At 40.7% G+C, this 25921-nt stretch overlaps 1 protein-coding gene across 2 annotated transcripts in view; it reads left to right on the top strand.

Moving 5' to 3' along the window:
* dnmbp (dynamin binding protein) overlaps positions 1-25921 on the top strand; it is a 148984-nt gene that overhangs the window by 117980 nt on the left and 5083 nt on the right. For both annotated transcript variants that reach the window (XM_031804725.1, XM_031804726.1), the window contains 6 exons: positions 7301-7318; positions 23642-23841; positions 23960-24090; positions 24318-24422; positions 25164-25292; positions 25422-25754. In XM_031804725.1, the coding sequence (XP_031660585.1) occupies positions 7301-7318; positions 23642-23841; positions 23960-24090; positions 24318-24422; positions 25164-25292; positions 25422-25754 (916 nt within the window). The remainder of the gene's footprint in view (positions 1-7300; positions 7319-23641; positions 23842-23959; positions 24091-24317; positions 24423-25163; positions 25293-25421; positions 25755-25921) is intronic.

The following is a 25921-nucleotide window of genomic DNA, read 5'->3' as shown; positions in this document are numbered from 1 at the left end:
AGCTCTCCCTGGCCAGACCCAGCAGTTGTCTTGTATACGGCCATAGTACACATGTCAATCAGGAGCTCTCCCTGGCCAGACCCAGCAGTTGTCTTGTATACGGCTATAGTACACATGTCAATCAGGAGCTCTCCCTGGCCAGACCCAGCAGTTGTCTTGTATAGGGCCATAGTACACATGTCAATCAGGAGCTCTCCCTGGCCAGACCCAGCAGTTGTCTTGTATAGGGCCATAGTACACATGTCAATCAGGAGCTCTCCCTGGCCAGACCCAGCAGTTGTCTTGTATACGGCCATAGTACACATGTCAATCAGGAGCTCTCCCTGGCCAGACCCAGCAGTTGTCTTGTATACGGCCATAGTACACATGTCAATCAGGAGCTCTCCCTGGCCAGACCCAGCAGTTGTCTTGTATACGGCCATAGTACACATGTCAATCAGGAGCTCTCCCTGGCCAGACCCAGCAGTTGTCTTGTATACGGCCATAGTACACATGTCAATCAGGAGCTCTCCCTGGCCAGACCCAGCAGTTGTCTTGTATAGGGCCATAGTACACATGTCAATCAGGAGCTCTCCCTGGCCAGACCCAGCAGTTGTCTTGTATACGGCCATAGTACACATGTCAATCAGGAGCTCTCCCTGGCCAGACCCAGCAGTTGTCTTGTATACGGCTATAGTACACATGTCAATCAGGAGCTCTCCCTGGCCAGACCCAGCAGTTGTCTTGTATACGGCTATAGTACACATGTCAATCAGGAGCTCTCCCTGGCCAGACCCAGCAGTTGTCTTGTATACGGCTATAGTACACATGTCAATCAGGAGCTCTCCCTGGCCAGACCCAGCAGTTGTCTTGTATAGGGCCATAGTACACATGTCAATCAGGAGCTCTCCCTGGCCAGACCCAGCAGTTGTCTTGTATAGGGCCATAGTACACATGTCAATCAGGAGCTCTCCCTGGCCAGACCCAGCAGTTGTCTTGTATACGGCCATAGTACACATGTCAATCAGGAGCTCTCCCTGGCCAGACCCAGCAGTTGTCTTGTATAGGGCCATAGTACACATGTCAATCAGGAGCTCTCCCTGGTCAGACCCAGCAGTTGTCTTGTATACGGCTATAGTACACATGTCAATCAGGAGCTCTCCCTGGCCAGACCCAGCAGTTGTCTTGTATACGGCCATAGTACACATGTCAATCAGGAGCTCTCCCTGGCCAGACCCAGCAGTTGTCTTGTATACGGCCATAGTACACATGTCAATCAGGAGCTCTCCCTGGCCAGACCCAGCAGTTGTCTTGTATACGGCCATAGTACACATGTCAATCAGGAGCTCTCCCTGGCCAGACCCAGCAGTTGTCTTGTATACGGCTATAGTACACATGTCAATCAGGAGCTCTCCCTGGCCAGACCCAGCAGTTGTCTTGTATAGGGCCATAGTACACATGTCAATCAGGAGCTCTCCCTGGCCAGACCCAGCAGTTGTCTTGTATAGGGCCATAGTACACATGTCAATCAGGAGCTCTCCCTGGCCAGACCCAGCAGTTGTCTTGTATACGGCCATAGTACACATGTCAATCAGGAGCTCTCCCTGGCCAGACCCAGCAGTTGTCTTGTATACGGCCATAGTACACATGTCAATCAGGAGCTCTCCCTGGCCAGACCCAGCAGTTGTCTTGTATACGGCCATAGTACACATGTCAATCAGGAGCTCTCCCTGGCCAGACCCAGCAGTTGTCTTGTATACGGCCATAGTACACATGTCAATCAGGAGCTCTCCCTGGCCAGACCCAGCAGTTGTCTTGTATAGGGCCATAGTACACATGTCAATCAGGAGCTCTCCCTGGCCAGACCCAGCAGTTGTCTTGTATACGGCCATAGTACACATGTCAATCAGGAGCTCTCCCTGGCCAGACCCAGCAGTTGTCTTGTATACGGCTATAGTACACATGTCAATCAGGAGCTCTCCCTGGCCAGACCCAGCAGTTGTCTTGTATACGGCTATAGTACACATGTCAATCAGGAGCTCTCCCTGGCCAGACCCAGCAGTTGTCTTGTATACGGCTATAGTACACATGTCAATCAGGAGCTCTCCCTGACCAGTCCCAGCAGTTGTCTTATATACGGCTATAGTACACATGTCAATCAGGAGCTCTCTGGGCAGTCCCAGCAGTTGTCTTATATACGGCTATAGTACACATGTCAATCAGGAGCTCTCCCTGGCCAGACCCAGCAGTTGTCTTATATACGGCTATAGTACACATGTCAATCAGGAGCTCTCTGGGCAGTCCCAGCAGTTGTCTTATATACGGCTATAGTACACATGTCAATCAGGAGCTCTCCCTGGCCAGACCCAGCAGTTGTCTTATATACGGCTATAGTACACATGTCAATCAGGAGCTCTCCCTGGCCAGACCCAGCAGTTGTATTATAGACGGCTATAGTACACATGTCAATCAGGAGCTCTCCCTGGCCAGACCCAGCAGTTGTCTTGTATAGGGCTATAGTACACATGTCAATCAGGAGCTCTCCCTGGCCAGACCCAGCAGTTGTCTTGTATAGGGCTATAGTACACATGTCAATCAGGAGCTCTCCCTGGCCAGACCCAGCAGTTGTCTTGTATAGGGCTATAGTACACATGTCAATCAGGAGCTCTCCCTGGCCAGACCCAGCAGTTGTCTTGTATAGGGCTATAGTACACATGTCAATCAGGAGCTCTCCCTGGCCAGACCCAGCAGTTGTCTTGTATACGGCTATAGTACACATGTCAATCAGGAGCTCTCCCTGGCCAGACCCAGCAGTTGTCTTGTATAGGGCTATAGTACACATGTCAATCAGGATCTCTCTCTGGGCAGTCCCAGCAGTTGTCTTGTATACAGCTATAGTACACATGTCAATCAGGAGCTCTCCCTGGCCAGACCCAGCAGTTGTCTTGTATAGGGCTATAGTACACATGTCAATCAGGAGCTCTCCCTGGCCAGACCCAGCAGTTGTCTTGTATACGGCTATAGTACACATGTCAATCAGGAGCTCTCCCTGGCCAGACCCAGCAGTTGTCTTGTATAGGGCTATAGTACACATGTCAATCAGGAGCTCTCCCTGGCCAGACCCAGCAGTTGTCTTGTGTAGGGCTATAGTACACATGTCAATCAGGAGCTCTCCCTGGCCAGTCCCAGCAGTTGTCTTGTGTAGGGCTATAGTACACATGTCAATCAGGAGCTCTCCCTGGCCAGACCCAGCAGTTGTCTTGTATACGGCTATAGTACACATGTCAATCAGGAGCTCTCCCTGGCCAGACCCAGCAGTTGTCTTGTATAGGGCTATAGTACACATGTCAATCAGGAGCTCTCCCTGGCCAGACCCAGCAGTTGTCTTATATACGGCTATAGTACACATGTCAATCAGGAGCTCTCCCTGGCCAGACCCAGCAGTTGTCTTGTGTAGGGCTATAGTACACATGTCAATCAGGAGCTCTCCCTGGCCAGACCCAGCAGTTGTCTTGTATAGGGCTATAGTACACATGTCAATCAGGAGCTCTCCCTGGCCAGACCCAGCAGTTGTCTTATATACGGCTATAGTACACATGTCAATCAGGAGCTCTCTCTGGGCAGTCCCAGCAGTTGTCTTGTATAGGGCTATAGTACACATGTCAATCAGGAGCTCTCCCTGGCCAGACCCAGCAGTTGTCTTGTATAGGGCTATAGTACACATGTCAATCAGGAGCTCTCCCTGGCCAGACCCAGCAGTTGTCTTGTATAGGGCTATAGTACACATGTCAATCAGGAGCTCTCCCTGGCCAGACCCAGCAGTTGTCTTGTATAGGGCTATAGTACACATGTCAATCAGGAGCTCTCCCTGGCCAGACCCAGCAGTTGTCTTGTATACGGCTATAGTACACATGTCAATCAGGAGCTCTCCCTGGCCAGACCCAGCAGTTGTCTTGTATAGGGCTATAGTACACATGTCAATCAGGATCTCTCTCTGGGCAGTCCCAGCAGTTGTCTTGTATACGGCTATAGTACACATGTCAATCAGGAGCTCTCCCTGGCCAGACCCAGCAGTTGTCTTGTATAGGGCTATAGTACACATGTCAATCAGGAGCTCTCCCTGGCCAGACCCAGCAGTTGTCTTGTATACGGCTATAGTACACATGTCAATCAGGAGCTCTCCCTGGCCAGACCCAGCAGTTGTCTTGTATAGGGCTATAGTACACATGTCAATCAGGAGCTCTCCCTGGCCAGACCCAGCAGTTGTCTTGTGTAGGGCTATAGTACACATGTCAATCAGGAGCTCTCCCTGGCCAGTCCCAGCAGTTGTCTTGTGTAGGGCTATAGTACACATGTCAATCAGGAGCTCTCCCTGGCCAGACCCAGCAGTTGTCTTGTATACGGCTATAGTACACATGTCAATCAGGAGCTCTCCCTGGCCAGACCCAGCAGTTGTCTTGTATAGGGCTATAGTACACATGTCAATCAGGAGCTCTCCCTGGCCAGACCCAGCAGTTGTCTTATATACGGCTATAGTACACATGTCAATCAGGAGCTCTCCCTGGCCAGACCCAGCAGTTGTCTTGTATAGGGCTATAGTACACATGTCAATCAGGAGCTCTCCCTGGCCAGACCCAGCAGTTGTCTTATATACGGCTATAGTACACATGTCAATCAGGAGCTCTCTCTGGGCAGTCCCAGCAGTTGTCTTGTATAGGGCCATAGTACACATGTCAATCAGGAGCTCTCCCTGGCCAGACCCAGCAGTTGTCTTGTATAGGGCTATAGTACACATGTCAATCAGGAGCTCTCCCTGGCCAGACCCAGCAGTTGTCTTGTATAGGGCTATAGTACACATGTCAATCAGGAGCTCTCCCTGGCCAGACCCAGCAGTTGTCTTGTATAGGGCTATAGTACACATGTCAATCAGGAGCTCTCCCTGGCCAGACCCAGCAGTTGTCTTATATACGGCTATAGTACACATGTCAATCAGGAGCTCTCCCTGGCCAGACCCAGCAGTTGTCTTATATACGGCTATAGTACACATGTCAATCAGGAGCTCTCCCTGGCCAGACCCAGCAGTTGTCTTATATACGGCTATAGTACACATGTCAATCAGGAGCTCTCCCTGGCCAGACCCAGCAGTTGTCTTGTATACGGCTATAGTACACATGTCAATCAGGAGCTCTCCCTGGCCAGACCCAGCAGTTGTCTTATATACGGCTATAGTACACATGTCAATCAGGAGCTCTCCCTGGCCAGACCCAGCAGTTGTCTTATATACGGCTATAGTACACATGTCAATCAGGAGCTCTCCCTGGCCAGACCCAGCAGTTGTCTTGTATACGGCCATAGTACACATGTCAATCAGGAGCTCTCCCTGGCCAGACCCAGCAGTTGTCTTGTATACGGCTATAGTACACATGTCAATCAGGAGCTCTCCCTGGCCAGACCCAGCAGTTGTCTTGTATACGGCTATAGTACACACATCAATCAGGAGCTCTCCCTGGCCAGACCCAGCAGTTGTCTTGTATACGGCTATAGTACACACATCAATCAGGAGCTCTCCCTGGCCAGACCCAGCAGTTGTCTATAGGCTATAGTACACATGTCAATCAGGAGCTCTCCCTGGCCAGACCCAGCAGTTGTCTTGTATACGGCTATAGTACACATCAATCAGGAGCTCTCCCTGGCCAGACCCAGCAGTTGTCTTGTATACGGCTATAGTACACACATCAATCAGGAGCTCTCCCTGGCCAGACCCAGCAGTTGTCTATAGGCTCTACACAGACAAGTTATATATGCCTGATTTAGCATCATTCATTCATCAATACCATTTTGTTTCATTCATGTGACCGACCAATGCTGTTTCATAACATGTGACAGACGAATACCTCACGAGGCTTCCCTCTAAGCTGAGACCTTGAAACTGAGCTCTCTCGTTCGTTCTCAAAACAAGGTCTGGGCGTACTGCCAAAATGCAGCTACTGATAGTGAAGATTTGTACAGTCAGTCACTTGCGTGAACACATAAATTAGTTATAAGAAAAGCAGAAACATTAAAATTCCATTACATTAACCATGTCATGTCATAACAGTTTAAATAACTTGTCATAACCTGTTATAATATGGACATAATGCCTTCATGACACATATCTAGACCTGTTGATGACAACTACATAAGAGTGTCAAAACACACAAAACCTACCACATAAGGTAAAACATTCCATTACACTATAGCCTACGTGTCAACAGTGTGTTTTGAAATTGAAATTGACCATATGAAATTATTATTGTTACTGCGCACACATTGATGTCAGACATGCACATGCCCAAATGCTATGTTGCTGATGACTGGGATGAATGCAGGATAAGTTTTAAGGAGCTCCCACTTTTTGATTGATGACTGATTTGTGGTTGTTATTTACAATGACGGCCTATCCCGACCAAACCGTAATGGCGCTGGGCCAATTGTGTGCGGCCCTATGGGGCTCCCAATCATGGCCGATTGTGGTACGGCCTGAAATTGAACCAGGGTCTGTAGTGACGCCTAGCACTGAGATGCAGTGCCTTAGACAGCTGTGCAACTCTGTGTACTACAACTTGTGCTACAACAACAGCCATTGCTATAGCATTGGACAGTTTATTAACTCTAACTTGGATTCATGGATTTCTGCATTTGAACTACGAACTTTAAAGCTCTTAAAATTAGCACTCCAGGGTGAAGTTTCCTCTAGGGACAGATCTAGGAACAGCTCTCCTTCCCCCAATCCTAACCTTAACCATTGGTGAAGGAAATGGAAAACTTACCCAAGATAAGCATGTAGGGGCAACTTTACCCTACACCCAAACTTGGCACTACAGTATATGTTACAAGGGTGTGCGAGGCTAGATTAGAAAAGTGTATCCTCTCATAATTGAGTGTAGCATCGAAATTGACATTGACATTTAATGTAGTGTATTTTGTTCAAGATTTAAGTGGATTTGACAAACTGCAGGTTGTATGACCTCTGTACGGTTTACTGCTGTGTTTCCTAAGGTTGTTTGTGTGATCCTCCCAAAGCCTGGAATGTAGCTGTGGTCTTTGAGATGAACAATACCAACTTTCCTATCACATCTTAGTGCTAATAAACTCTGAACTGCTAGACAATAGCGGTGACTCTCTGTTAGGGAAACACCTGTTTACTGGACAGGCAGGTATAATGTCAAAGACCCAGGTCGTATGCTCTTTAGCCAAGCTTTATAATGTCTTCTGTATGTGTTCTTGTCTCACTCTCACTCTCCCCATCCCTCTGCTTCTCCCACCCTCTTCCCCATCCCAGGGCGGTGTATCGCGACTGGTAAGTCTCCCTAAAGAGTGTTGCTATGATATCTGCATGAGAAACCGCCGGACTGCATGACTGTGGCTCACTAACCCCGAAATAAGCTTTGTCTACATGTGTTTTCTCCTTTAATAATTTTAAAGCTGGTGTGTGTGTGTGCTGAACATGTTTATATTACTTAGATGCACTTGATTTAAAGTGCCTTCAGAAAGTATTCATACCCCTTGTTACAGCCTGAAATCAAAATTAAATAAATATAGATTTCTCCTCACCCATCTACACACAATATCCCAAAATTAAAGTCAAAACATGTTTTTATAAATGTTTTCAAATTTAGAAATACAGATATATAGTGGGGAGAACAAGTATTTGATACACTGACGATTTTGCAGGTTTTCCTACTTACAAAGCATGTAGAGGTCTGTACTTTTTTGCAATAAAATGCAAATGAATTACTTACAAATCATACAATGTGATTTTCTGGATTTTTGTTTTAGATTCTGTCTCTCACAGTTGAAGTGTACCTATGATTAAAAAAATTACAGACCTCTACATGGTTTGTAAGTAGGAAAACCTGCAAAATCGGCAGTGTATCAAATACTTGTTCTCCCCACTGTATAATTTACATAAGTATTCACACCCCTGAGTCAATACTTTGTAGATGCACCTTTGATGGAGATGACATCTTTGAGTCATCTTGGGTATGTCTGGAGCAGCTTTGCACATTTGGATTTGGGGATTTTCTCCCATTCTTCTTTGCTTTGGTTGTATGCTTGGGGTTATTGTCCAGTTGGAATGTAAATCTTCGCCTCCAGTCTTAGGTCGTTTGCACTCTGAAGCAGATTATTATCTGTCACCACCATGCTTCACGATAGGGATTGTGTTCCCAGGTTAATGGTCTGTGCCTGGTTTTCTCCAGACATAGCGCTTTGCTATGTACATTTTTTGTCTCAACAGAACACAGAATATTGTATCCTTCTGGCAGGTTCTCCCATTTCTACCAAGGAACTCTGTAGTTCTGTCAGTGGTCATTGTGTTCTTGGTCACCTCCCTGACCAAGAACACAATTCCTTCTTGCCCAGTTGCTCAGTTTGGTTGGATGCTAGGCAGAGTCTGGGTAGTTCCATATTTTTAAGCCTAACCTTGACCATGTGGCATTAACCCTTAACAGTGAAAACAGGGTGTTTACATCAAACAGTTTGCAATGACTTCTCTCCCCATACATTGCCTGCTCCCTTAAATTCAACCTAGAGCCTATGTGGGTTAATATTGCCTTATGAACCTGTCTTCGTTGACAATCCATCAGGCCACTATGAGGTCTACCTGTGTTGATTCTAAGCTTCCTGGAGCAACCTGAAGTGGTTTAATTTACCCTAAAGGTGTTTTGATATACCCAACCTGCAGTTTGTGAAATACACCGCATTCAACCCTGTGTAAATCAGTTGTTTCTTAACGTAAAGACTTAAAACACAGGATTGCGTAAGAGCCCCTATGGAGACCACTATGCTCTTGGACTCTTTCAACACTCTAGAGATTGTTTTATACCCTTCCCCAGATATATGCCTCATCAGAATTCAATCTCGGAGCTCTACGGACAGTTCCTTGGACTACATGGTATAGTTTCTGCTCTGACATGCACTGTCAACTGTTGGACCTTATATAGACAGGTTATTTTTTCCTAAATCATGTCCAAACAATTGAATTGGCCACAGGTGGACACCAATCAAGTTGTAGTGACATCTCAAGGATGATCCAAGAAAATGGGGATGCACCTGAGCTCAATTCATAACAAAGGGTTGTGAATACTTATATAAATGATATATTTCTGTATTTCATTTTTTTTAAAGCATTTTTCACTTTGTCATTATTGGGTATTGTGTGTGAGAAATAAATAAATGTAATACATTTTAATTCAGGCTGTAACAAAGAAAAATGTGGAATAAATTAAGGGGTATTAATACTTTCTGAAGGCACTTGTAGCTTGCCTCGGGTCTAGGGAGGCAAGGTTTGCAAATATGATACTATTCCATTGTATCGGGGGAGTTAAATCAAGCATTTGAGAGAAAGCAAATACTATTTTGGCACAAGTCTGGAGCTCACACAATGTGCTGCTGTGTTTTATGCTCTCTGTGTGTATGTGCATCTGTGTTTACTGTTGTGACTGCCTTTGGCAAAGTGAAATGTTGACTTCTGTTTTGTGGGTCCAGTTTTCTAAGGGCCAACAAAGATTGTTGTTGGTGACTGAACAGACGTAGTGGAGTACAGTAGTAATCCCTTCACCATTTACGTATGGACAATATTTTATTAACTGAAATAATCTACTTTAAGATATTCATCAGAAAATTGCTTTTAAAGCTAATAATTTATTTATTATTTAGAAATAAATTATTTACCCCCTTTTCTCCCCAATTTCATGGTATCCAATTGTTAGTAGTTACTATCTTGTCTCATCGCTACAACTCCCGTACGGGCTCGGGAGAGACAAAGGTCGAAAGCCATGCGTCCTCCAAAACACCCCGGTAGCCAGCCGCACCAATGTGTCGGAGGAAACACTGTACCTGGCGACCTGGTTAGCGTGCACTGCGCCCAGCCCGCCACAGGAGTCACTAGTGTGCGATGAGACAAGGATATCCCTACCGGCCAAACCCTCCCTAACCCGGACGACGCTAGGCCAATTGAGACTCTCTGGCCGCCTGGAACCCAGACTCTCTGGTGGCACAGCTAGCAGTGGCCTAGACCACTGCGCCACCCGGGAGGCCCCCAGCTAATAATTTAACATTCAAAATATACAGATCTTCATTTGCTTTGCTGTAATTAGCTTTACATATAGTATCTTACCTATAGATTAAATATCAATCATTGAATCCTGTGTAAGGTTGCCTAAGTAGCTTTTTCTCTTGGAATACATTACAACTAAGCCAGTAAAGGTGGATGTTATATAGTTACTGGACACATGTTGAGTCCCTCCATTTCCAGTCTCATCATTCAAATATGTGCACTTTTGATGATAATGATTGAATGGCTAGCACATTCCTTACATTCACTATATATACAAAAGTATGTGGACACCGCTTCAAATTAGCCAATTTGGCTATTTCAGCCACACTCGTTTCTGACCGGTGTGTAAAATCGAGCACACAGCCATGCAATTTCCATAGAAAAACATTGGCAGTAGCCTTACTGAAGAACTCATAGGATACCACCACTCATAGGATACCACCTTTCCAACAAGCCCTGCTAGAGCTGCCCGGTTAACTGTAAGGGCTGTTATTGTGGAGTGGAAATGTCTAGGAGCAACGATGGCTTAGCCGTGAAATTGTAGGCCACACAAGCTCATAGAACGGGAACGCCGGGTGCTGAAGCACCAAAAAATTGGTTGCAACACTACCACTACCGATCACTAGTCCTTGGTTGCAACACTACCACTACCGATCACTAGTTCCAAACGGCCTCTGGAAGCAACGTCTACACAACAACTGTTTGTTGGATCGTCATGAAATGGGTGTCCATGGCCGAGCAGCCTCACGCACACAAGCCTTAGATCACTGTGCGCAATGCCAAGCGTCAGCTGGAGTGGTGTAAAGCTTGCCGCCATCGAACTCTGGAGCAGTGGATATGCGTTCTCTGGAGTGATGAATTACACTTCACCATCTGGCAGTCCGACGGACGAATCATCTGGGTTTGGCGGACACCAGGAGAACACTACCTGTCCCAATGCATAGTGCCAATTGTAAAGTTTGGTGGAGGAGGAATAACGGTGTGGGGCTGTTTTTAATGGTTCTTGCTAGGCACCTTAGTTCCAGTGAAGGGAAATCTAAATGCTACAGCATACAATGAAATTGTAGCGATTCTGTGCTTCCAACTTTGTGGCAACAGTTTGGGGGAGACCCTTTCCTGTTTCAGCATGACAATGCCTCTTAGCACAAAACGGTTTGCTGAGATTGGTGTGGAAGAACTTGATTGGCTAGCACAGAGCCCTGACTTCAACCCCGTCGATCACCTTTGGGATGAATTGAAACGCAGACTGTGAGCCAGGCCTGTTCACCCAACATCAGTACCCGACCTCACTTATGCTGTTGTGGCTGAATGGAAGGCAATCCCCACAGCAATTTTCCAGCATCTAGTGGAAAGCCTTCCCAGAAGTGTGGAGGCTGTTGAAGCAGCAAATGGGGGAACAACTCCATATTAATGTCCATGATTTTGGAAGGAGATGTTCGACATGCAGGTGTCGACATACTTTTGGTCATATAGTGTATGTAGGGCCCTATAAAATCTGTGATGTGGAGAACGTGGAAGGAATCATGAAATCTAGACATTAAAAAGGAATTCAACAATATTCAAAAATGTATTGAACTTAGTAGGGAATCAACTAAATGTATTGAACTTAGTAGGGAATCAACTAAATGTATTGAACTTAGTAGGGAATCAACTAAATGTATTGAACTTAGTAGGGAATCAACTAAATGTATTGAACTTAGTAGGGAATCAACTAAATGTATTGAACTTAGTAGGGAATCAACTAAATGTATTGAACTTAGTAGGTAATCAACTAAATGTATTGAACTTAGTAGGTAATCAACTAAATGTATTGAACTTAGTAGGGATTCAACTAAATGTATTGAACTTAGTAGGGAATCAACTAAATGTATTAACTTAGTAGGGAATCAACTAAATGTATTGAACTCAGTAGGTAATCAACTAAATGTATTGAACTTAGTAGGTAATCAACTAAATGTATTGAACTTAGTAGGGAATCAACTAAATGTATTGAACTTAGTAGGGATTCAACTAAATGTATTGAACTTAGTAGGTAATCAACTAAATGTATTGAACGTAGTAGGGATTCAACTAAATGTATTGAACTTAGTAGGGAATCAACTAAATGTATTGAACTTAGTAGGGAATCAACTAAATGTATTGAACTCAGTAGGTAATCAACTAAATGTATTGAACTTAGTAGGGAATCAACTAAATGTATTGAACTCAGTAGGTAATCAACTAAATGTATTGAACTTAGTAGGGAATCAACTAAATGTATTGAACTTAGTAGGTAATCAACTAAATGTATTGAACTTAGTAGGGAATCAACTAAATGTAGGGAATCAACTAAATGTATTGAACTTAGTAGGTAATCAACTAAATGTATTGAACTTAGTAGGTAATCAACTAAATGTATTGAACTTAGTAGGGAATCAACTAAATGTATTGAACTTAGTAGGTAATCAACTAAATGTATTGAACTTAGTAGGGAATCAACTAAATGTATTGAACTTAGTAGGGAATCAACTAAATGTATTGAACTTAGTAGGGAATCAACTAAATGTATTGAACTTAGTAGGGAATCAACTAAATGTATTGAACTTAGTAGGGAATCAACTAAATGTATTGAACTTAGTAGGTAATCAACTAAATGTATTGAACTTAGTAGGGAATCAACTAAATGTATTGAACTTAGTAGGGAATCAACTAAATGTATTGAACTTAGTAGGGAATCAACTAAATGTATTAACTTAGTAGGTAATCAACTAAATGTATTGAACTCAGTAGGTAATCAACTAAATGTATTGAACTTAGTAGGGAATCAACTAAATGTATTGAACTTAGTAGGGAATCAACTAAATGTATTGAACTTAGTAGGGATTCAACTAAATGTATTGAACTTAGTAGGGATTCAACTAAATGTATTGAACTTAGTAGGTAATCAACTAAATGTATTGAACGTAGTAGGGATTCAACTAAATGTATTGAACTTAGTAGGGAATCAACTAAATGTATTGAACTTAGTAGGGAATCAACTAAATGTATTGAACTCAGTAGGTAATCAACTAAATGTATTGAACTTAGTAGGGAATCAACTAAATGTATTGAACTCAGTAGGTAATCAACTAAATGTATTGAACTTAGTAGGGAATCAACTAAATGTATTGAACTTAGTAGGTAATCAACTAAATGTATTGAACTTAGTAGGGAATCAACTAAATGTATTGAACTTAGTAGGGATTCAACTAAATGTATTGAACTTAGTAGGTAATCAACTAAATGTATTGAACTTAGTAGGTAATCAACTAAATGTATTGAACTTAGTAGGTAATCAACTAAATGTATTGAACTTAGTAGGGAATCAACTAAATGTATTGAACTTAGTAGGTAATCAACTAAATGTATTGAACTTAGTAGGGAATCAACTAAATGTATTGAACTTAGTAGGGAATCAACTAAATGTATTGAACTTAGTAGGGAATCAACTAAATGTATTGAACTTAGTAGGGAATCAACTAAATGTATTGAACTTAGTAGGGAATCAACTAAATGTATTGAACTTAGTAGGTAATCAACTAAATGTATTGAACTTAGTAGGGAATCAACTAAATGTATTGAACTTAGTAGGGAATCAACTAAATGTATTGAACTTAGTAGGGAATCAACTAAATGTATTAACTTAGTAGGTAATCAACTAAATGTATTGAACTCAGTAGGTAATCAACTAAATGTATTGAACTTAGTAGGGAATCAACTAAATGTATTGAACTTAGTAGGGAATCAACTAAATGTATTGAACTTAGTAGGGATTCAACTAAATGTATTGAACTTAGTAGGTAATCAACTAAATGTATTGAACGTAGTAGGGATTCAACTAAATGTATTGAACTTAGTAGGGAATCAACTAAATGTATTGAACTTAGTAGGGAATCAACTAAATGTATTGAACTCAGTAGGTAATCAACTAAATGTATTGAACTTAGTAGGGAATCAACTAAATGTATTGAACTCAGTAGGTAATCAACTAAATGTATTGAACTTAGTAGGGAATCAACTAAATGTATTGAACTTAGTAGGTAATCAACTAAATGTATTGAACTTAGTAGGGAATCAACTAAATGTATTGAACTTAGTAGGGATTCAACTAAATGTATTGAACTTAGTAGGTAATCAACTAAATGTATTGAACTCAGTAGGTAATCAACTAAATGTATTGAACTTAGTAGGGAATCAACTAAATGTATTGAACTTAGTAGGTAATCAACTAAATGTATTGAACTTAGTAGGGAATCAACTAAATGTAGGGAATCAACTAAATGTATTGAACTTAGTAGGTAATCAACTAAATGTATTGAACTTAGTAGGTAATCAACTAAATGTATTGAACTTAGTAGGGAATCAACTAAATGTATTGAACTTAGTAGGTAATCAACTAAATGTATTGAACTTAGTAGGGAATCAACTAAATGTATTGAACTTAGTAGGGAATCAACTAAATGTATTGAACTTAGTAGGGAATCAACTAAATGTAGGGAATCAACTAAATGTATTGAACTTAGTAGGGAATCAACTAAATGTATTGAACTCAGTAGGTAATCAACTAAATGTATTGAACTTAGTAGGTAATCAACTAAATGTATTGAACTTAGTAGGGAATCAACTAAATGTATTGAACTTAGTAGGGAATCAACTAAATGTATTGAACTTAGTAGGGAATCAACTAAATGTATTGAACTCAGTAGGTAATCAACTAAATGTATTGAACTTAGTAGGTAATCAACTAAATGTATTGAACTTAGTAGGGAATCAACTAAATGTATTGAACTTAGTAGGGAATCAACTAAATGTAGGGAATCAACTAAATGTATTGAACTTAGTAGGGAATCAACTAAATGTATTGAACTTAGTAGGGAATCAACTAAATGTATTGAACTTAGTAGGTAATCAACTAAATGTATTGAACTTAGTAGGGAATCAACTAAATGTATTGAACTTAGTAGGGAATCAACTAAATGTATTGAACTTAGTAGGGAATCAACTAAATGTATTGAACTTAGTAGGGAATCAACTAAATGTATTGAACTTAGTAGGGAATCAACTAAATGTATTGAACTTAGTAGGTAATCAACTAAATGTATTGAACTTAGTAGGTAATCAACTAAATGTATTGAACTTAGTAGGTAATCAACTAAATGTATTGAACTCAGTAGGGAATCAACTAAATGTATTGAACTCAGTAGGTAATCAACTAAATGTATTGAACTCAGTAGGTAATCAACTAAATGTATTGAACTTAGTAGGGATTCAACTAAATGTATTGAACTTAGTAGGGATTCAACTAAATGTATTGAACTTAGTAGGGAATCAACTAAATGTATTGAACTTAGTAGGGAATCAACTAAATGTATTGAACTCAGTAGGTAATCAACTAAATGTATTGAACTTAGTAGGGAATCAACTAAATGTATTGAACTCAGTAGGTAATCAACTAAATGTATTGAACTTAGTAGGGAATCAACTAAATGTATTGAACTTAGTAGGGAATCAACTAAATGTATTGAACTTAGTAGGGAATCAACTAAATGTAGGGAATCAACTAAATGTATTGAACTTAGTAGGTAATCAACTAAATGTATTGAACTTAGTAGGGAATCAACTAAATGTATTGAACTTAGTAGGTAATCAACTAAATGTATTGAACTTAGTAGGGAATCAACTAAATGTATTGAACTTAGTAGGGAATCAACTAAATGTATTGAACTTAGTAGGGAATCAACTAAATGTATTGAACTTAGTAGGGAATCAACTAAATGTATTGAACTTAGTAGGGAATCAACTAAATGTATTGAACTTAGTAGGGAATCAACTAAATGTATTGAACTTAGTAGGTAATCAACTAAATGTATTGAACTTAGTAGGTAATCAACTAAATGTATTGAACTTAGTAGGGAATCAACTAAATGTATTGAACTTAGTAGGGATTCAACTAAATGTATTGAACTTAGTAGGGATTCAACTAAATGTATTGAACTTAGTAGGTAATCAACTAAATGTATTGAACTTAGTAGGGAATCAACTAAATGTATTGAACTTAGTAGGGAATCAACTAAATGTATTGAACTTAGTAGGTAATCAACTAAATGTATTGAACTTAGTAGGGAATCAACTAAATGTATTGAACTTAGTAGGTAATCAACTAAATGTATTGAACTTAGTAGGGAATCAACTAAATGTATTGAACTTAGTAGGGAATCAACTAAATGTATTGAACTTAGTAGGGAATCAACTAAATGTATTGAACTTAGTAGGGAATCAACTAAATGTATTGAACTTAGTAGGTAATCAACTAAATGTATTGAACTTAGTAGGGAATCAACTAAATGTATTGAACTTAGTAGGGATTCAACTAAATGTATTGAACTCAGTAGGTAATCAACTAAATGTATTGAACTTAGTAGGGAATCAACTAAATGTATTGAACTTAGTAGGTAATCAACTAAATGTATTGAACTTAGTAGGGAATCAACTAAATGTAGGGAATCAACTAAATGTATTGAACTTAGTAGGTAATCAACTAAATGTATTGAACTTAGTAGGTAATCAACTAAATGTATTGAACTTAGTAGGGAATCAACTAAATGTATTGAACTTAGTAGGTAATCAACTAAATGTATTGAACTTAGTAGGGAATCAACTAAATGTATTGAACTTAGTAGGGAATCAACTAAATGTATTGAACTTAGTAGGGAATCAACTAAATGTATTGAACTTAGTAGGGAATCAACTAAATGTATTGAACTTAGTAGGGAATCAACTAAATGTATTGAACTTAGTAGGGAATCAACTAAATGTATTGAACTTAGTAGGGAATCAACTAAATGTATTGAACTTAGTAGGGAATCAACTAAATGTATTGAACTTAGTAGGGAATCAACTAAATGTAGGGAATCAACTAAATGTATTGAACTTAGTAGGTAATCAACTAAATGTATTGAACTTAGTAGGGAATCAACTAAATGTATTGAACTTAGTAGGGAATCAACTAAATGTATTGAACTTAGTAGGGAATCAACTAAATGTATTGAACTTAGTAGGGAATCAACTAAATGTATTGAACTTAGTAGGGAATCAACTAAATGTATTGAACTTAGTAGGGAATCAACTAAATGTATTGAACTTAGTAGGGAATCAACTAAATGTATTGAACTCAGTAGGTAATCAACTAAATGTATTGAACTTAGTAGGTAATCAACTAAATGTATTGAACTTAGTAGGTAATCAACTAAATGTATTGAACTTAGTAGGGAATCAACTAAATGTATTGAACTTAGTAGGGAATCAACTAAATGTAGGGAATCAACTAAATGTATTGAACTTAGTAGGGAATCAACTAAATGTATTGAACTTAGTAGGGAATCAACTAAATGTATTGAACTTAGTAGGTAATCAACTAAATGTATTGAACTTAGTAGGGAATCAACTAAATGTATTGAACTTAGTAGGGAATCAACTAAATGTATTGAACTTAGTAGGGAATCAACTAAATGTATTGAACTTAGTAGGGAATCAACTAAATGTATTGAACTTAGTAGGGAATCAACTAAATGTATTGAACTTAGTAGGTAATCAACTAAATGTATTGAACTTAGTAGGTAATCAACTAAATGTATTGAACTTAGTAGGTAATCAACTAAATGTATTGAACTCAGTAGGGAATCAACTAAATGTATTGAACTCAGTAGGTAATCAACTAAATGTATTGAACTCAGTAGGTAATCAACTAAATGTATTGAACTTAGTAGGGAATCAACTAAATGTATTGAACTTAGTAGGGATTCAACTAAATGTATTGAACTTAGTAGGGAATCAACTAAATGTATTGAACTTAGTAGGGAATCAACTAAATGTATTGAACTCAGTAGGTAATCAACTAAATGTATTGAACTTAGTAGGGAATCAACTAAATGTATTGAACTCAGTAGGTAATCAACTAAATGTATTGAACTTAGTAGGGAATCAACTAAATGTATTGAACTTAGTAGGGAATCAACTAAATGTATTGAACTTAGTAGGGAATCAACTAAATGTAGGGAATCAACTAAATGTATTGAACTTAGTAGGTAATCAACTAAATGTATTGAACTTAGTAGGGAATCAACTAAATGTATTGAACTTAGTAGGTAATCAACTAAATGTATTGAACTTAGTAGGTAATCAACTAAATGTATTGAACTTAGTAGGGAATCAACTAAATGTATTGAACTTAGTAGGGAATCAACTAAATGTATTGAACTTAGTAGGGAATCAACTAAATGTATTGAACTTAGTAGGTAATCAACTAAATGTATTGAACTCAGTAGGGAATCAACTAAATGTATTGAACTCAGTAGGTAATCAACTAAATGTATTGAACTCAGTAGGTAATCAACTAAATGTATTGAACTTAGTAGGGAATCAACTAAATGTATTGAACTTAGTAGGGATTCAACTAAATGTATTGAACTTAGTAGGGAATCAACTAAATGTATTGAACTTAGTAGGGAATCAACTAAATGTATTGAACTCAGTAGGTAATCAACTAAATGTATTGAACTTAGTAGGGAATCAACTAAATGTATTGAACTCAGTAGGTAATCAACTAAATGTATTGAACTTAGTAGGGAATCAACTAAATGTATTGAACTTAGTAGGGAATCAACTAAATGTATTGAACTTAGTAGGGAATCAACTAAATGTAGGGAATCAACTAAATGTATTGAACTTAGTAGGTAATCAACTAAATGTATTGAACTTAGTAGGGAATCAACTAAATGTATTGAACTTAGTAGGTAATCAACTAAATGTATTGAACTTAGTAGGGAATCAACTAAATGTATTGAACTTAGTAGGGAATCAACTAAATGTATTGAACTTAGTAGGGAATCAACTAAATGTATTGAACTTAGTAGGGAATCAACTAAATGTATTGAACTTAGTAGGGAATCAACTAAATGTATTGAACTTAGTAGGTAATCAACTAAATGTATTGAACTTAGTAGGTAATCAACTAAATGTATTGAACTTAGTAGGGAATCAACTAAATGTATTGAACTTAGTAGGGATTCAACTAAATGTATTGAACTTAGTAGGGATTCAACTAAATGTATTGAACTTAGTAGGTAATCAACTAAATGTATTGAACTTAGTAGGGAATCAACTAAATGTATTGAACTTAGTAGGGAATCAACTAAATGTATTGAACTTAGTAGGTAATCAACTAAATGTATTGAACTTAGTAGGGAATCAACTAAATGTATTGAACTTAGTAGGTAATCAACTAAATGTATTGAACTTAGTAGGGAATCAACTAAATGTATTGAACTTAGTAGGGAATCAACTAAATGTATTGAATTAGTAGGGAATCAACTAAATGTATTGAACTTAGTAGGGAATCAACTAAATGTATTGAACTTAGTAGGGAATCAACTAAATGTATTGAACTTAGTAGGGAATCAACTAAATGTATTGAACTTAGTAGGGAATCAACTAAATGTATTGAACTTAGTAGGGAATCAACTAAATGTATTGAACTCAGTAGGTAATCAACTAAATGTATTGAACTTAGTAGGGAATCAACTAAATGTATTGAACTCAGTAGGTAATCAACTAAATGTATTGAACTTAGTAGGGAATCAACTAAATGTATTGAACTTAGTAGGGAATCAACTAAATGTATTGAACTTAGTAGGGAATCAACTAAATGTAGGGAATCAACTAAATGTATTGAACTTAGTAGGTAATCAACTAAATGTATTGAACTTAGTAGGGAATCAACTAAATGTATTGAACTTAGTAGGTAATCAACTAAATGTATTGAACTCAGTAGGGAATCAACTAAATGTATTGAACTCAGTAGGTAATCAACTAAATGTATTGAACTTAGTAGGGATTCAACTAAATGTATTGAACTTAGTAGGTAATCAACTAAATGTATTGAACTTAGTAGGGAATCAACTAAATGTATTGAACTTAGTAGGGAATCAACTAAATGTATTGAACTTAGTAGGGAATCAACTAAATGTATTGAACTTAGTAGGGAATCAACTAAATGTATTGAACTTAGTAGGGAATCAACTAAATGTATTGAACTTAGTAGGGAATCAACTAAATGTATTGAACTTAGTAGGTAATCAACTAAATGTATTGAACTTAGTAGGGAATCAACTAAATGTATTGAACTTAGTAGGGAATCAACTAAATGTATTGAAAATGTATTAATTTGCAGAATGCATCAGTGATTGGTATTTTCTACAACTCTGAAGAGGCATTGAGAATTCCCCCTGTCTGTATATGTGTGGTGCGTGCATCTACAACTCTCTGAAGAGGCATTGAGAATTCCCCCTATCTGTGTATGTGCGGTGCGTGCATCTACAACTTTGTGTAGCATTTAGCGATGATGTTAATGAGAAGTCTTCTGGTAGATGGAAAGGCTTTCCCAAAAACCTTCCCAAAAATTAAATGTTAACTACACTGAACAAAAATATAAATGCAACATGTAAAGTGTTTCATGAGCTGAAATAAACGATCCCTGAAATTTTCCATATGCACAAAAAGCTAATTGATCTCATATTTTGTGCACACATTTGTTTACATCCCTGTTAGTGAGCATTTCTCCTTTGCCAAGATAATCCTTCCGCCTGACACGTGTGGCATATCAACAAGCTGATTAAACATCATGATCATTACATAGGTGCATAATCACCAGACATGTCACCCATTGAGCAAGTTTGGGATGCTCTGGATCGACGTGTAGGACAGCGTGTCCCAGTTCCCACCAATATCCAGCAACAAAAAACAAAGACATGTCACAAATTGAGTTCCTGCCCATGTCCAGTAACTTCTCACCCTCTTCAATGGCTGTGTGACAACATTCCACAGGCAACAATCACTGCATGAAGCTAATGGTGGTCACACCAGATACTGACTGTTTTTCTGATCCACGCCCATAACTTTTTTTAAGGTATCTGTGACCAACAGATGCATATCTGTATTCCCAGTCATGTGAAATTCATAGGTTAGGGTCTAATGAATTAATTTAAATTGACTGATTTCCTTATATTCCTTATACTAACTCAGCAAAATCTTTCAAATTGTTGCATCTTGCGTTTATTTTTTTCAGTATACGAAGTAGCCTATTCTTACCTGGCAGAATGATACCCACTTGCTAGGAATTAAGGGGTAATCCAGAACTCAGAAGTGTTCTACTGGTGTGGTTTGTTCTGGACTTAGAACATCACATTTTAGGGGTTTTTTCTATTAAAAAGTTAATTTGAGAGGGGAAGATGGAAACCTGGAACATCATTAAGGAGAAAACTGAATTTGGGGGAAAAAATACAAATCATTTTATAGGGCCCTACAGTACATATGCACTTGTAACTGGATCAATGGCACAAATGTGAGCGTGTGTTCAGTGTCATTGATGAAGGGCAGTGGTCACCAACCTTTTCTCAGTCAAGATCACTTCCAGAGTCTCAATGCAAGCCAATATCTACCACGCAGATTTTTTTAATCTATAGGCCCAATACGTCATCACTGCATATTGGCTGAGCTTGAATTGCCCTGCCGATGTTGTTCTTTTCAGACCATTTTAAAATGATATGTTTTTGTAAAGTTTGGTATATGATCACACTGGTAATATAAATGGTTTTGAGCATAATGATTTCCTTTGTTTCTGGGTGGATGGCCTGCATCTGAGGGTCAGACTGAGGAGAGGGAGGGAGCAGTGGTGAGGCTACCTCGAGAAAAGGGAAACAGTCTTCCAGCTGATGGCAAAACTCTAGTCGCACTGCATTATTTCTGCCTCATGCGCTAATTCATGTTGTTAGCTACCCCTATGAACAGAAATATTCCTCGATATAAAAAAAGACTATGCAAGCTTATGTAATTCATTGCAGTGCTGTGTGAGTGGAAGTAGGGAGAAAGGGCATTTTATGGCTTATAAGTGTTGATAGTGCTGAATAGCGACTTAAACATAACATTAAAACAGCAACTTTTCGCTGTATTTGTTGAGTCTCTAGTCATGATTTTAAATGTTTTGAAATATCACAGTATCGACTTTGCTGTGCATTCGAGTCTTCCTTTCAGTCAGATGTTCAAGGAAACTGTGCAGACACGGTAATCTGAGCTATCTGATTGGCCAGTGTTAGGCCTATATTGTAGGTGCACTTGATTTGCTCTCTAGGCCTACCGGGTATCGTTGGGTTTTTGACATAAATGTTTGGTTGACTAGGAATATCTTGGAAATCGACCGGTTGGTGACCACTGATATAGGGCATCACTTGGCGAGGGACGTGTCAAGTGATGTCAGAGTTGGTGGGTGTAGCCAGCTTGGTTTGTGGTTGTGTCCCTTCCCGAAGTGACTGGTGGGTATAGCCAGCTTGGTTTGTGGTTGTGTCCCTTCCCGAAGTGACTGGTGGGTGTAGCCAGCTTGGTTTGTGGTTGTGTCCCTTCCCGAAGTGACTGGTGGGTGTAGCCAGCTTGGTTTGTGGTTGTGTCCCTTCCCGAAGTGACTGGTGGGTGTAGCCAGCCTGGTTTGTGGTTGTGTCCCTTCCCGAAGTGACTGGTGGGTGTAGCCAGCTTGGTTTGTGGTTGTGTCCCTTCCCAATGTGACTGGTGGGTGTAGCCAGCTTGGTTTGTGGTTGTGTCCCTTCCCGAAGTGACTGGTGGGTGTAGCCAGCCTGGTTTGTGGTTGTGTCCCTTCCCAATGTGACTGGTGGGTGTAGCCAGCTTGGTTTGTGGTTGTGTCCCTTCCCAATGTGACTGGTGGGTGTAGCCAGCCTGGTTTGTGGTTGTGTCCCTTCCCAATGTGACTGGTGGGTGTAGCCAGCCTGGTTTGTGGTTGTGTCCCTTCCCAATGTGACTGGTGGGTGTAGCCAGCTTGGTTTGTGGTTGTGTCCCTTCCCGAAGTGACTGGTGGGTGTAGCCAGCCTGGTTTGTGGTTGTGTCCCTTCCCAATGTGACTGGTGGGTGTAGCCAGCCTGGTTTGTGGTTGTGTCCCTTCCTGAAGTGACTGGTGGGTGTAGCCAGCTTGGTTTGTGGTTGTGTCCCTTCCCGAAGTGACTGGTGGGTGTAGCCAGCTTGGTTTGTGGTTGTGTCCCTTCCCAATGTGACTGGTGGGTGTAGCCAGCCTGGTTTGTGGTTGTGTCCCTTCCCAATGTGACTGGTGGGTGTAGCCAGCTTGGTTTGTGGTTGTGTCCCTTCCCGAAGTGACTGGTGGGTGTAGCCAGCCTGGTTTGTGGTTGTGTCCCTTCCCGAAGTGACTGGTGGGTGTAGCCAGCCTGGTTTGTGGTTGTGTCCCTTCCCAATGTGACTGGTGGGTGTAGCCAGCCTGGTTTGTGGTTGTGTCCCTTCCCAATGTGACTGGTGGGTGTTCCAAAGCATCTCTTGCTCACATTCTAATTCTCTCTCTGTTTTGAATTTCAATCCTGTCCTTTCCCATTTCTCCTCCCTCCTCCTTTACCTTGAAACTCTCTCTCTGTATTTCTCCATCCCCAATCCTCACCACCTTTCTCTCAATCTCCTTCCTATTATCCCCCCTCTCAGGGGGAAGACCAACTACATCAACCTGGGCTCATTCCTGATCAAGCCGGTGCAGAGGGTGATGCGGTACCCACTGCTACTAATGGAGCTGCTGAGTGCCACGCCCGAGTCTCACCACGACAGGCCCCTACTGGCCCAGGCACTGCTGTCCATTAAAGAGATCAATGTCAACATCAATGAATACAAGAGGAGGAAGGACCTGGGTATGAGCAAAAGCCTGGACACGCTGGTCCCCTTCCAAAACTGAAGTTGGAGACCCTTGCTTTAGTTTACTAGTGTATTTAGCAACAGTTTTTAACTCGTGTCCCCTTCTCTCCACAGTGCTCAAGTACAGGAAAGGGGACGAGGACACCCTCATTGACAAGATCTCCAAGCTGAGCATGCACTCCATCATTAAGAAGTCCAACCGCGTGAGCAGCCACCTCAAACATCTCACCGGGATCTCCCCCCAGGTATGGCTAAAGGTTGACCAAAGGTGACCTCCATGGTCACAGTACATTTGTCCATGACTACATTGATTGAGTGTAAAATAGAAGTGGCCGTAAGTCTCACTATGTCTGTCACATACATCTTTAAACATCTCTAAACTAGCGGCAGTCTTCCCTTTGCACTCCTATTTGAATTTGGACTGGTGATGAAATCTGTAGATGCTGATGATTCTCCACCCCCTTTTCTTCAGATCAAAGATGAGGCGTTTGATGAGGCAGAGAAGAGGTTCCGACTCCAGGAGAGACTCATCAAGTCCTTCATCAGGGACATCTCTCTGTACCTGCAGCATATTCGGGTAAATAGTAATATCCTACTACATACAGTCACACTATAGTATGTAGAATCACACTTCAAATGCATTCATTCACATACAAGTGAGTTGGTCATTCAAATACAAGCATTCAGAATGAATGCAAGCAGAAGACTGGGCTCCCGAGTGGCGCAGCGGTCTAAATCACTGCATCATAGCAACGGATGTTGTCGTAGCACAAGTTGTAGTACACCTGAGTTGCACAGCGGTCTAAGGCACTGCATCTTAGTGCAAGAGGCGTCACTAAGGTCCCTGGTTCGAATCCAGGCTGTATCACATCCGGCCGTGATTGGGAGTCCCATAGGGCGGTGCACAAATGACCCAGCATTGTCCGGGTTTGGCCTGGGTAGGCCGTCATTGTAAATAAGAATTTGTTCTTAACTGGCGTGCCTAATTAACTAAAGGTTAAGTGAATAAAAAAAAAATATGTGCATGTCAAAAAGCACATATAATGAATGGTATGCACTATTGCTAATGTTCAATCACTATCAGCGATACCCACCTAGACTGTTTCTACTGCACTGTAAACTTGCTCCAAAATGGACTTTTGACCAGGGGTTTCTTCCTTCGGGCATACAACTGAAAACTATTTTTAAAAAGTCCCTTTTTGCCTCAGTCCATTTTCTTCCAATTGGTGCCTAATGAACACGACCCAGATCAATCACTCTTCTTCTATCATGTCATCGGCTGGCCCATGTGTTGACTGGCGTGTGTGTTGTCCAATAGGAATCGGCCTCAGTGAAGGTGCTGGCTGCTATCAGTTTCTGTGACATCTACACAGACCGGAGCCAGCTGGACCCTGAACAATTCCAGAGAGCCCACCGTTCCATTAGCGACAAGCAGTTCCCTCACTTTGTGAGTTTTGACATCCAATTTGGTTCTAATCATAAGACCGTTATGAAGCATGTCCCAATATAGAAAACAAGCTAAAAGGTTCTTCCCTTTCCCGTGCGTGTGTGTACGCGTGTGTATGTGTGTAAGCAGAAGGAGCGAGCGGAAGCCTTGGTCATTTTCCCTCTCACCCAGCTTCTGCTCATGTTTGCCGGGCCCCACAAGCTCATTCAGAAGCGCTTTGACAAGCTGCTGGACTACGACAACTGCAAGGAGCGTGCTGAGCGCCTCAAAGACCGCCGCGTCCAGGACGAGCTGCAGGCGGCACGCAACAACTACGAGGCGCTCAATGCCCAGCTGTTGGACGAGCTGCCCAAGTTTCATCGTGCCGCTGAAGACCTGTTTACTGGCTGTGTGAGAGCCTTTGCACAGGCCCAGAGAGATTTTACCAAGCTAACGCTAGGGCAGCTGCAGCCTTTGCTACAGGTAAGTGTGTGTGTGTGTGTGCGCGCTAGAGGGTGACATTATGTTGGGACCTGAATCCTGCATGCCATATGGGGATTATTCTAAATCAAATTCAGGACAGGACATGTTGGACACCACAGGCATGGACAATACAGGAATTATTAAGAACTGCGACATACAATATATAT

This window comes from Oncorhynchus kisutch, linkage group LG25, assembly GCF_002021735.2.
Source record: "Oncorhynchus kisutch isolate 150728-3 linkage group LG25, Okis_V2, whole genome shotgun sequence".
NCBI lineage: Eukaryota > Metazoa > Chordata > Actinopteri > Salmoniformes > Salmonidae > Oncorhynchus > Oncorhynchus kisutch.
The sequence above is the reverse complement of the archived record's forward strand: the minus strand, read 5'-3'. Positions and strand labels throughout refer to the sequence as shown.